Source organism: Stegostoma tigrinum, chromosome 15 (genome assembly GCF_030684315.1).
Source record: "Stegostoma tigrinum isolate sSteTig4 chromosome 15, sSteTig4.hap1, whole genome shotgun sequence".
NCBI lineage: Eukaryota > Metazoa > Chordata > Chondrichthyes > Orectolobiformes > Stegostomatidae > Stegostoma > Stegostoma tigrinum.
Genome location: NC_081368.1, coordinates 71789681 through 71803960, shown reverse-complemented (window position 1 = coordinate 71803960; position 14280 = coordinate 71789681). Strand labels below are relative to the sequence as shown.

General features: G+C 41.4%; 1 protein-coding gene across 4 annotated transcripts in view; it reads right to left on the bottom strand.

Moving 5' to 3' along the window:
* Window positions 1-426: 426 nt before the first annotated feature.
* Window positions 427-14280, bottom strand: part of glra4a (glycine receptor, alpha 4a) — a 60792-nt gene continuing 46938 nt past the window's right edge. For 2 of the 4 annotated variants that reach the window (XM_048544962.2, XM_048544966.2), the window contains 4 exons: window positions 13330-13544; window positions 9665-9814; window positions 6591-6704; window positions 427-5588 (listed from right to left, as the gene is read on the bottom strand). In XM_048544962.2, the coding sequence (XP_048400919.1) occupies window positions 5304-5588; window positions 6591-6704; window positions 9665-9814; window positions 13330-13544 (764 nt within the window). In that variant the 3' untranslated portion in view covers window positions 427-5303. The remainder of the gene's footprint in view (window positions 5589-6590; window positions 6705-9664; window positions 9815-13329; window positions 13545-14280) is intronic. The other 2 variants (XM_048544964.2, XM_048544965.2) reach the window with 2 other exon arrangements.

Here is a 14280-nt window from a genome sequence, read left to right as displayed (position 1 = left end):
GGCCCCACTAGTGGGACTGCCACAATCACTATTGTAGCTTCCTGTCAGCGATGCCCTGATACTTGATTGACGCCAAATCTGGCAGGATGTTCGGTCTAATCTGGCAGTTACAAACCTCAAGGTGGTGAGGCCCTAGAAATTGGGACAGTGGTGGTAGAGTTTATGTGTTTCTGTCAGTCACTGTGAGAAACTGAAACTAACTCCACTTACCAGAATGGAACAGATGAGAGCCTAGGAATAACCCTCCCCATGAACTCTAAGGCCTGGAGTTATGTGCAACATCCTGATTCAGAGAAAAAAAAGTAACGACATAATCAAAATAAATGATCCATTTTAAAACTAAATACCCTCCTGCGACAGGATATCGTGGAATTGGTCTGTGAGCTAAATCATTTTAATCAGAGGCACAAGCACATTTATGGCAGAGATGTTTAATTTGAAAATTGAATATATAAGAAAACATGGCACAGAAAAAATCAGAAATAGATTCATGGACAAAAAGGCTGAAGCCAGTATAAATATTACAGACACAAATAATCGATGCTGGGAAGGAATCAGATTCTGTTACTCAGTGAGCATCTAATGGCATGTGCTAAACAAGCAGTGCATTTATAAAACTACAGTCCGACTGGGGGAAATAGAGGGTGGGCCTCTGGCAATACTGGGCTTTCGACTTCATTCCAAGATGGTGGTGTTTCCTGTCCACTGCTTTCATGATAGTTCACACGAACAGTCATTTGTCTAGACACATCCACGCATACCTACACACTTATGGAAATGTTCAAATGCATGGACTTGTACATATACACACATATGTACATGGACATGCATGTACAAATATGGGCAAGCATACACACAACTGCATTCACATACAAATGCATTTAATTACAGATGGTGTCCTCTGCCAAAAACAAGATTTGGCAAAAACTGAAGGATGCATTTCCCAATCACTAGTTATAGCTCCAGTGGGAGATTTAATCTGCATCTAACCTATGCTTGCTATAAATACAGAGCCTTTCTGTGTTCTATATCAGCATTTGTAATCAGACTCCTGTATGGTCAAGATGATGCTGCAGACATTAATTTCAATGTGAGATCAAGTCATCAGTTATAAAGTTTACCTTATTGGTTTATGATGCCAGTATCTTTCAATAAAACGTGTCATCATAAGCTTCCCCAGTCACTTACTGATGGCCCATCTATTTCATTTCTAAATAGATTTTTTTTCTTAGTGAAATGCTGCCAAAAACATTTTCAAAATAAACCTGAGTACAAGTGAATTAGTTCATTCTAGAGAGTAAAATTGGAAGAGAGCACTGAAGAAAGAGTAAAGGGTTAATTTTCTCATAAGGCTCGTGAAGTAGGACAGAGGGATAGGGAACTGCAGCAGTATACAAAGAGTTTTCAATATTAAACCTAGCCAATTCACTATTCTGCTAACACAGTACTGGAAAGAAGTGAGACTGGGACAAGAGGTTTGTGTGCTTCCACACAGAGCATGTTCTACAATTTTAAAATTTCAGCTGGGTCATTCAGGGAGAAGATTAGAAAACTTTTTTGTATACAGTTTGGAACCAGTCACCAAAGGATCTCAATGCTCAAGGAGCAATTTGATATTCTTTAAGACTGAGACTGTTAGCTTCTTGCTGGCTGATCGTATCTGGAAAAATGGAGTTAACGTAAGTACACAGGTTAGAGTGCAGAACACGTATAGGAAAACAGGTCCTATGGGTTAAAGATCTTCTTTTCTTCCTGTCAGAGGTGTTACCACTTGTGTGACAGTTAGTTTTATTTCCCTGACAGAGAAGCAGCAGGGTCAAAGTTCACATATGCACATTAGGTAGAGATATATTCCATATCTTTCTATTTATTCCTAAGGATTCCATCTTAAGAATCTTTTGCCAGTGTTGACTTACCGATCACATTTTCCATTTAGAATTTTTCTGTTCACATTTAGAATAGAAGGCTCTTATGTAAATAAGTCACAGTATAATTGGATGTACTTGCCAATGGAGGCATTGCAACTGTGACTGAATGGGAGGTATATTTTTATGGATGTCAATGTTGCTGGCTAGGCATCATTTCTTGTCCATGCCTAATTGCCTGGGAGAAGGTGGTGGTGAACTGCCTTCTGAAAACACTGTAGTAGATAAAACCAACAAGCTTCTGGAAGGAAGTTCCAGCATTTTCTCCAAAAGTACTGAAGCGTCAGCAGCAACTTCAGCCAGAAATGCTCAGTGGATGATCCATCTCTAAGGTTCCTAGCATTATAGATGCTAGCCTTTAGCTAATTTGATTGTCTCCAAATATTATCAAGAAATGACTGAAGGTACTGAATACTGCAAAGGCTAGAGGCCCTGACGACTTTCTGGCAATAGTACTGAAGACTTGTGCCCCAGAAGTTGCCAATCCCCTAGCCAAGCTGTTCCAGGACAGTTACAACACTGACACATACCTGACAATGTGAGAAACTGCCTAGGTATATCGTATACCCAAAAAGCAGGACAAATCCAAATAGCAGTTACCGTCCCATCAGTCTACACTCAATCATCAGTAAAGTGATGGAAGGTGTCAACCTATTTAGCAACATCTTTCTCATAGATGTCCTGTTTAGGTTCAGCTAGGGACACTACTAACAGTCATTTATGATCTTTATTTGGTCAAGTCCAATTCCCTAACCTCAATTCACCAGGGCATGATATTTGATTTTGATTTCTTGTGTTCAGGGACAGAGATAAACAAGTGGTTAATGGTCTACAGCAGGTGTCATATTTCCAAAGATATTTGTCAAAGGTCATCTTTTGCTGACTTTCAAAAACACTAATACTGATAAATTCTGGCCCACTTCAGTTGTAACAGGGAGCATTTTGATCAACAGGTAAACACTTCTCCAAGGTGGTTGGAAGAAGAGGTGGTGTGGCGTTGTGATACTGTCTAGATAGTATAGTAGTATATAACCCAAGGTTAATGATCTGGGATATATGGTTGAATCCCATTATTGAAACTCAAATTCAACAAAAAGCTAGATTAATAGTGACTATGTAACCACTGTTCTTTGTTGTTAAAATCCCATCTGGTTCACTAATGCTGTTTTTGGGAAGGAAATCTGTGGTTGTGATATGGTCTACGTGTGACTCCAGACCTACAACAATGTGGTTGACTCTTAACTGTCCTCTGGGTGGTTTGACAGTGATGCCCACATCCCATGCATAGATTTTTAAAAAACGTTTTTGCGGGCATGTACTGATTGCACAATCTATAACCCCTGTATACTCTGCACTGGTATACGCAGAAGAGTGTGTAAAATTGCATGGATTGCACATTTCAGGAAGTGGTCTCCTCATAGCTTAAGTGTATCCAGACAGAGAAGATATTGATGATTGCCAGTCAGGGAGGATATGAAAAGTATTGAAGAGATCATCAGGTGTATTTCATGATTAATAATGATCATGTTGTACAAGACACTTGTAGGACCTCAGCCAGCATTTTGAGTACAGTGATAGGCACCACATTACAGAAAAAGATATAAATGCATTGGACAGAGTGCAAAAGCAATTAACAAGAATGCTTCCAGGAATGAGAAACTTCAGTGAGGAGGATAGATTGAAGAAATCGGGACTGTTCTTCTTGAAGAGAAGAAGGCTGAGAGGAGATCTTATTTGAGGTTTCCAAAACCCTGTATGGATGGATAAAGTTGATAGGGAGAATCTGTTAACACATCAAGAATGAGAGGGCAAAGATGTGCAAATGAAACTGGGGAGATATGAGGGAAAAAAATCTCTCACTTAGCGAGTAGTTGGGTATGAAATGCACTGCCTACAAATATAATGATGATTGGTTCAATTGAGGCATTCAAGAGGGCATTGGATGGTTACTTGCATCAAAAAATGCGCAAAGATATGGAGAAAAAGCTGGAAATTAGTATGAGTAATCATGCTCATTTTAATGAGTTGGTATGAGCATGATTGGCCAAACGTTCTCTTTCTGCATCATCAACCTTCCATTATTTGTCAGGGAACATGCAGGTGTTTATGTGGTCAGAGGTGTAGATCCAGGATGATGGGTTGCCTCCCTTCCGCTGATAACCATGGTTAATGGCTGCAGAGCACTCGGAGATGAGAAAATGAGGCTCTTGATATCAGGTCCTTCAGTACCAGTGATGTCACTCAAAAGATACATGAGGGTCTGCAGAGAGATTGTTGCCAGCTAGGAAGTAGACAGATGTAAAGATGAAAAGAAGAGGAGGAGGAGAGGGGACCTAACTGAGGTATACAAGATAATGAGAGGCATAGACAGAGTTGATAGCCAGAGACTATTTCCCAGGGCAGAAATGGCTAGCACGAGGGGTCATAGTTTTAAGCTGGTTGGAGGAAAGTATAGAGGGGATGTCAGAGGCGGGTTCTTTACACAGAGAGTTGTGAGAGCATGGAATGCGTTGCCAGCAGCAGTTGTGGAAGCAAGGTCATTGGGGTCATTTAAGAGACTGCTGGACATGCATATGGTCACAGAAATTTGAGGGTGCATACATGAGGATCAATGGTCGGCACAACATCGTGGGCTGAAGGGCCTGTTCTGTGCTGTACTGTTCTATGTTCTATGTTCTATGAATGATTTTCAGTTTATCCCTGGTGCCATACCTTAAGACTAGGAGGTTGATGCAGAGAGGAATGTGCATGGCTGGAGAAATGGTGCAAAAGGGAGAACTTTAGCTTCCTGGGACACTGTGGTCAGTTGTGTAGAAGGCCGGACAGGTTGTATCAATGTCTTGCCAGGATGATTTGATAGTTTAACCTTGGGTAAGCACCAGAAGGGAAAGAACTTGCAAGAGTACAGGAAAAACAGGAGAATGGGTCTACTTAAATTGCTCGTGCAGAGGGCTGACAAGGACTCGATGAGTTGAATAGACACTTTTTGTCCTGGAACCAAACTCTAAACAGGAATATCACTCACAGATTGTAATAACTGTAACTAGGTACACTGCAGGCCAGAAACCACAATGTGATCACTGTATCTGACTTGTTTAGACACAGCGTAGCTGGTTTCAGTATGATGGACCAAAATGAAATAAGACAGACTATTCTTGAGACTTGATCTGTGTGTGCGTGTGTGTGTGTGTGTGTGTGTGTGTGTATATATACATGCACATATGTGTTTGTATGTGTGTAAGTGTGTATTTTCATATTGTGTGTGTGTGTCACTGCATGTGCACATATGCATGTGTGTTTCCATGTCTCTCTTCAGCCTGGCTGACTATACGTATTTGTGCAGCAGATTGCTTCAGCAATAAATTCGCTGGCACTGAGCTAAACCTCATGGATATCTCGATGACGGATGATTCTATATGTGAGCCAGTAAAAAATATTAAATACAAGAAATGTGAGTGGGAAGACGGCACGGGATATCCTATCAATCTGTTTAGCTCTGTCCAGAAATCTCTGTCGGATGGACTCTGTGTCTCTGGTAGGGGGCGGTGGAGAGTTGAACAGGCTGGTCCCGTCCAGCTCCACATTGTCCCTCATTGGCACACAATGCCCCAGGCCATAGCCACGGAAGTAGAAACGGCTGTCCCTCTGCTGGTCCTCTACCTGCTGTTTGCAAACAAAGCAAGAAAAATCCATCAGGAGACTGACTCGGATTCATTCATTATCGTTCTGTACCAAACAAAGAGTAGGAACTTAATACCAGTTATAACCCCTTTCACTAGAGTGGACATTCAGTCGTAGGTTAGTCCTCTCTTTCTCCCTCTAAACCATTAATTCTCTGTCTCTCTCTAGAATGGATACAGTCCTGGTACTATCTTCTCTCTCCCTCTCTGGAGTGGTTCTTCACCCTGAATTTATCCTTTTCTCTTTCTCTCTCTCTCTCTCTCTGTCTCTCCCTTTCTCCATTCACTCCATCCTGACTTTATCCTCTCTCTGTCTCTCTCTAACATGATTGTTCCATTCTGATTTTGTTCTCTCCTCCCCTCTCTCTATGCTGGTCATTAAGTCCTGACTTTATCTTCTCCCTCTCACTTTAGGCTGTTGAATTAGTCCTGACTTTGTCCTCCCCATCACTTTTCAAGCTGGTCATAGTGTCCTGTCTTTGTCCTTTATCTCTGGTGAGTTCACATAGTCCTGTTTTTGGCTTTCTTTCAGACCATCCCCAAACATTCATGATGCATGAATCACTTTTGAAGGTTGTTAACCAAAGCTAAGGAACTATGACCGTGTTACAGCAAATCTGGCATTAGTTGTGGACATGGAACTAATAATGTAGAAGCTCTGATGAAGAGTTATCAAGAATCGAAATGTTAACTTTCTCTCTCTTCAAGGATGCTGCCTGACCTGCTGTGATTTTCAGCAAGTTTTGTTTTCAGTTTTAGAATTAACAATGTCCTTTTCAAATCCTTCCCAGCCTATTCAATACAGTGAGTTGGTCTGTTTTCTGAGATAGTATGCTTTCATAGTTTCATAGCATGCACAACATGCAAAGTATGCTCCAAGAGGCCTGCTCTAAAGTCATGGTTACATTGTCTTTCTTTTTCATAAACACAATAGATAGTTTTGCAGTCACCGATGCATATCACAGACACAACACCATGAGTTTACCCTGAAGCCTAGGTTGCAGAACTGAGTCAGAGTCCCAAAGGTTGGCTCCCTGCTCCTCAGACCATACTCAGGCCCCAGCGAATCACCACTTTCGGTTCGGTGAACCAGTCCCTGCTGTAAATGCAGCCCAGTGGAAACAAAAGCAGAGAAAGTGGCCATGAAAAGAACCAAATGGGACAATGCAAATTAGGCCATACAGATCATTGAACACAGCTAAGAGACCTGCCTCTTAACCTGAAACACTAAAAGAGTGACATTTGCCTGCATCTTGTTGATTCTTTTATGTAATAAACTTGCTGAGTCCAGGCAATATGGGAGCACCAACTTATGTAGAATGAGACATAGTAGGAACTGCAGATGCTGGAGAATCTGAGATAACAAGGTGTAGAACTAGATGAACACAGCAGGCCAAGCAGCATCAGGGGAGCAGGAAAGCTGACGTTTCGGGCCTAGACCCTTCTCAGAAATAAGATGGATCTAGGCCCAAAACGTCAGCTTTCCTGCTCCTCTGATGCTGCTTGGCCTACTTATGTAAAGTATTTGTTTGTGAACTGCTGCTGAATCCATTGGCCGCTGGTCAGAGACCACACAAGAGGAAGTTTGAGGCCTGGCACTATGGAGAATTTCACCCCTAACGGGTTGGATTCTGCTGTAAAAATAATCATGCTTGAAAGAGGCAAGCTAGTAATGATGTGAAAATTAACCAAAAACTTGCAGCGAGATAGACAATTAAGACAAATTGCAGATGATTTGAACTGTTCTGGTATTAACTTCAAACAAAAAAAGATGGCGTCTCGTGTTTCATTTCATGGTAATTTTTGCGAAATTGCAGCATTCGTACATTACTTATTAATTAATTGCACCGCTGAAAGATAAATCTAGTAACTAACAGGGTGAGTATTTTTTACTGTTTGAAGATTGTCTATCTGTCTTTCCACCCAGTAAGTAAAAAGTTATAATGCTGGAGTCTCAACTCCTCATTGTTTAAGTTGTAATATCATCCCAGAGTACAATGGAAGCTGGGACACTGAATAAATTTAAGGAGGAGATAGATTTTTAATTGGTAATTGGTTAAAGGAATGTGCAAGAAAATGGAGTTGAGGCTGAGATGACATCAGCCGCGATCCTATTAAATGATGAACAGGCTCAATGGGCTGAATTGTTTACTCCTGCTCCAGGTTTTTATGTTTTTATATTCTAAATTCAACTAAATTCAGTGCAACACAATCGCAAAGGAACACTGACAGATATTGTGGTGAGTACATTGTCCTGTTTGTTGAACAGTGCAGCAAGGTGTATTCTATACCATGACTGGTGAACCCAAAGAAGGATCAACAAGATGGGCTGAATACTATCCTCATGGCAGCACAGATGGATTATGGATATGTTCAGGAGCACACACTTATAAAATTAAAATGTCACTACTAATGACAATTACTTATAATGAGAACACCTTAAACATGCACCAGTCCTTCACAACCTAAATCAAACAAAGTCTAACACCAAGCCAAATAACACAATCGTAACTGAGGTGCTGCATAGGTAGATTTTAAGGAGCTACTTATAGTGGGAGAGTGACATAGATGGATGAAGTGATTTCAGGAGGGAGTTCCAGAACTTAGGACTGAGACGGCTGAAGATACAGTTATATCAGGAATGCCTGAATAACTAGTTACGGGAAGAGCACAAATTTCTCAGAGGGCTGTGGGGCGAGAGGAGATCGAGAGGCCACAGAAAGATTGGAAGAGTTTTTGCTCTTCACCCAGCAAAAATAAAGCTAAAGAGTGCTAATAAGGAACAATCAGGAAATGTGAGAGAAGTAGAGAACATTAGAGGATTTTGAAACACAGAAGTGAGAGGTCAAAGAAAATAAACTTTAGAAGAGAAACTACAAAGTGAAGTTGACTTATACTGGAGTGGGAAGCATAGGAACTAATGAAGTCCTGCCATGTTACTGTATATTTTGCGCAGAATAACATAATATTTGCATCACTGCACCTTGTTCCTGATTGGTCTATGCTTGTATAAATGCCCCACAAGAGCTTCCATTCCATCACACCCGACCGACATATCCATCTCGTCCTTTCTTGTTTTACATGAGGGGCCAAATGACCTCCTTCTGTACCATAACACACTGTGATTCCTGAAAGGCATCAAAGCTATTTCCTCAATGTAGTGGAAAGCTGCACACTTTAGCCACTCTCTGGTGAAAAGGGATCTCCTGGAATTCTTATTCAAGTTAGATGTTGACTGTTTTATGCTTACAGCCATTGACTTGGACTGTCACCACAACAGGAACCATTTTCTCCACTGCAATACCACACACACACACACACACACACACACACACACTCACGTCACTTTTCAAAACTGGTTAGGTCACCTCTTAGACTTCTGGTTTCTTTAAAAAAGAACTCAGCTTGTTCAATATTTCCTGATAATGGTAATATGGCCATTTTGGTATCATGTCTGTGAATCCTCCTTGAACTTTCTCCAATCCCTCGACATCTTTTTTGTGATATGGAGACCAGAACTGATCTAAGTATTAAAAGTGTAGTCTAACCAAGGTTTAAACCTCTGTTTTTGAATTTTATTCCTTTAACCATGAACAGCATGACTTGATGTTTTGAAGGTCTCATTAACTTGAGTCACTTGTAGCTGGAAGCTCAGTCACTGAATATATTTAACACTGAGATTGATAAAATTCCACAGATCAAAAACATCACGTGACATGGGGATACTGGTACTAAAGTATATCAGTCTTGATTTAATTGAATCTTACTGAAGGACTTAAATGGCCTACTCTGGCTCCTATTTATGTGCATTTAGTGATTTGAGTAAGTGGACTACATTGCTCCACTAACCTCTCAGGCATTTTATGATTGTAGGAGACTTTGCCTCAGTATCTTTACAGCTCAACTAAGCTGCCAATTACACACTTACATTCTGCAAGTTAATTAACATCTTAAATAGACCAGACAGATGACTGCATAGGGCTGTGAAGACCAAACAAGTCTAGAACCACCAAAACAAACACCCCCACCAACATCACGGATTGCACATCTCTGACTTACAATCTTTCTTCGCCTCTGCTTTTTCCGAAGTCGCATGAATTCCTTGTGCTGTCGAGATACAAAGTTGACTGCTGCATATTCGAGTAGTGCAGCAAAGACATACAGAAGGCAGACAGCCATCCAAATGTCAATGGCTTTAACATAGGAGACCTGTCAGAATAAAGACTGCCATTATTCACAGCGAACCACAGCTTCAAAACAGAAAGCACTGAACAGCTAAAACCAGGAGGAAGTGTTGAGTGCAACAGGGTCAGCAACATGTGTTCGAAGGGTTTCTGACGCAGTTGTTCATCAGGATATGCACTGAACGCATTTCTTTTTGTTTGTTTCTATGAATATTTTCCTGAATGAAAGAATCAACTCTACCCAGATTACAATCTCATCATCTGGAACCTCATACCACTCTCTTAGACTGACTATTTTGTAGACATGGTCTAAAGAAATCTAGTTCATTGAAGACTATGGCATGCATCACCCAACCCAGCAGGCATGGGCATCAGGTAACTGAAGTGCGGTCACAAGCTGAAAATTTGATGTTACGAGCTATGATGCAGAAATGGCTGATTCCTCCATTCTCGCTGCTCTATTTCTCTTCTCTCCCATTTCCCCATATTACTCATCAAGGTATTGCAACAGTTTTCAGTCCTCAAAACTATATTACAGTGAAAAAAGTTTATGATGCTGTGCTGGAATGGCCAATTATCATTGCAGCTGTACTCACTAGCGTCAGTAGTGTGGGAGTGGGGCCAGGATGGTAAGATGGGGGGGAGGGTTAGGATGTGAGACTCTATGAATGGGCTCTGAGGATACCTGCTGTATCGCTGTGGTCAGAGTCTAGTGTACATGTGTGAACATTGCATTTTCCATCACACTTCAGGTAATGTAAACAATGCAGAGAGCAACTTTTGTCCATCTTCCCCTGGGCAACTAACAAATGTTCTATCTAAAACAATACAAGGGCAGGTTCTGGCGACACTTGAAGTAGCTTCCCTCAAGGAGCTGCAAAGAAAGCAATCGTCTCAATTATTTTCTTACTAATGTCCAAGTTCCATACTTCTCAAATGGTGTGGAGTGGGTGCCATCTTTGAGATGCATATGAGGGAATTAAGTTCAGTTCAATTAGCCTTGCTCTCACCAAAGTAAACCCACTCTCCAGTTTGGAGTACAACTGAAAATCTCATGGCACAAACAGAACAGAAGGGACGGAAGCTTGTTAAGGATTGGGAGTGTCCAAAGCAGGGAGCAGGGAGCAGGGCACATAGGATGATTCTAAACTGGTGGAGCTACAACACATAATATAATAAACAGCAGAAGTTACAAATGATTGACAGAGCTAAGCTATCCCACAGTCAATGAATCAGATTTAAGCTCTGCAGTTCAGCCATGTCCTGTCATAAATGATGGACAGAAATCTGCTAAATAACTTGGTGGAGGAGGAGGCTCCACAAATATCTGCAACCTCAATGATGAAAGGGAACAGCACATCAGTGCAAAAGATAACGTGATGTATTTGAATCTCTCTTCAGCCAGAAATGCCGAGTGAATGTTGCATCTTGGCCTCCTCCACAAGGCTCCCAAGCATTATAGATGTCAGTCTTCACTCCATGTGATGTCAAGAAACAGTTGGAAGCACTGGATACTGCATAGGCTATGAGTCCTGACAACATTCCAACAATAGTGCTGAAGATTTATGTGCCAAAACTGGCTGCTCCCCTAGCCAAGCTGTTCCAGCATAGCCACAGCACTGACATTTACCCAACAATATGGAAAATTGCCCAGGTATGTCTTGTACATAATAAACGGGACAAATCTAACACAGCCAATTACTGCCCCATCGGTCCACTCTCAAGTATTAGTGAAGTGCTGGAAGAGGTTAGCAAGTGACATTTAGTGATAATCTATTCAAAAATCTTCAGTTTACGGACCAAAAGAACCACCTGACCTCATTACAGCCTTGGTTCAAACATGGACAAAAAGCTGAATTCCAGAGGTAAGGTGAGAGTGACAGCACTTGACATCAAGGCTACGTTTGGTTAAATATGGCACGGGAGACTGGGGTAAAATGGAGGTCAATAGAAGTCAGGGGACGCTATGCACTAGTTGGAACCATACATGGCATGTAGGCAGAAGGTTGTGGTTGTTGGAGGTCTGTCATCACAGCTCCAGGACATCTCTGCAGGAGTTCCTCAGGGTCAAGTCCTAGGCAAAACCATCTTCAGCTGCGTCACCAATTATCATTCCTTCATCATAAAGGTCAGAATTGGGGATGTTCACTGATGATTGCACCATGTTCAGCTCCATTCATGACTCATCAAATACTGAAGCAGTCCATACTCAAATGCAACACAGGTGAACAACATTTCTGCTTTGCTAACAAATGGCAAGTAATATCTGCACTTCACAAGTACTTGTCAATGATCAACTCTAACCAGAGAGAATTTAATCATCACATCTTTACTTTTAATAGCATTTCCATTTGAACATACAGACGCGATTAACTTCACCAACAGATCAGTGATTGGTAATTTGGAAGTCAGTATCCCACTTCCTGACTCCCAAGAATCTATCCACTGCCTACATGGCCCAGAAGGTTGATGGAATACTTCCCACTTACCTGGATGAGTGCAGTTCAAACAACACTCAAGAAGTTTGACACTTAACTAGCTGCTTGAATGACACCAGATCTACCAGCTTCAACACTCACTCCCTCCCTCCATAATCCAATGCTCAGTACCAGTGGAATGAATTATCTACATGTTGCACTGCACCAACTCACCAAGGCTCCTGAGACAATCACTTCCATATATAAGGACAAGGGCAGCAGATACACGTGAGCACTACCAACAGAAAGTGCCCCTCTAAACCACTTACCATCTGACTCGGAAAATTTTTTTTCACTGTTGCTGGGTCAAAACCTGGAATTCCGTTCCAAACAGTACTGTGGGTCTAACTACAGCATATGGGCTGCAGTGGTTCAAGAAGGCAACTCACCACCACATTCTTGAGGGGCAATTAGGGATGGGGAGAAAATCGTGACTGAGTGAGTAATGGACATATTGAATGCATTAATGAAAAGTTGCTAAAATCTAGGGTGAATGTCCTTCATTGTAATTCTCAATGATAGCTTGCCATTGTTGTCCCTTGAAATTTCTTCCCCTTACCCTTTCTTGAAAGATAATTTGCAAAGGCATCCCCAAGACTACTTGAACAGTCAACATTAAATATAGTTCATAACTGTGCTAGAAAAGATGAAATCCTTGCATTTCTGCAGTGCTCTTTGTGACCCTGGGATGCTCCAAAGTATCCCATACCCAATGGAGTGCTTTAGAAGGATAACCACTGCTGTAACATAGGAAGCAGAGGAACAAATACAAAAATAGTTGGAAAAGCACAGCAGGTCTGGCAGCATCTGTGAAGAAAAATCAGAATTAAATGTTTCTGGGTGATGGGTCACTGAACCCAAAACATGAACTCTGATTTCTCTTCACAGATGCTGCCAGACCTGCAAAGTTTTTCTAAAAATTTCTGTTTTGTGTCTGATTTATACAGCACCTGCACTTCTTTTGGTTTTCAAACATAGGAACCAATTGGGGTACAGCAAAGCCCCAAACCAAGATGGTGAATAATAAAAGCAGTTTGTAGATTTCACCTGGCCTTATACTGACCTTTGGAAGTGACGCTCTGGAGCCTGAGCTCTGTGTCGTCATAGTGAGGACTGTGGTGATCCCAAGGCCAACCCGTGCTGGTGCAGCATCCATGTTGATCCAGAAGGACACCCAGGACAGGATGACAATGAGAAGACTGGGAATGTACATCTGAATGAGATAATAACCCATCTGCCTCTCCAAGTGGAACTTGACCTCAATGCAAGTGAATGTACCTGAATTGCATAAAGAAACAGAAAAATCAAGGACTGAAGTACATTCAAGGGTGAGATAAACAGATTTTTAATCAGTAAGGAAATCCGGGCTCATCAGGAAAAGACGACTATCAGATGATTCACGATCTCAGTGAATGGCAGAGTGGACTCAATTGGCTCAATGGCCTGTTTCTGCTCCTGTTTCTTATAGCGTCAGAAAACACCACAATACCGATATGATTCGGTTCACAGCAACATGCTATGCTGTTAATGTCTGATGCTGGTCAGTGATTAAAACCACAGATGACTCATATGGCCCTTCAACACACCTCTTCATCCCAGCCTACTATATGCCCAGATTTTGCCTGCATTTTAAGCTGTCTGCAATAGTTCCATAATAAACATTGAACTATTAGTCTGTGGAATTTTTCGTGGAAACTAGCATGCCATCAATCAGCCAAACTAAGTAACCTGTCCCAGTTCAAGTTCAATATCCTAGAGATTTGACTACAAGAAACTTCACAGTCATCTGAAAATACTTTGCTTTGTAAAGGCCATACTTTAAAACACCATCAACAAATTATAGGTCTGCCACATGGGACAGTGGAGACCATAAGTTAGGGACTGAAATAGTGGAACAGCAAACTTTGTTTTAACCAGCAATTTATGAACTGGCACTCTCGATAAACCAGCAAAAGTTGTATTCCTGAAATACTGGACGTTTATTGTATTATTGCGATCTCCTTGATGTCCAAGT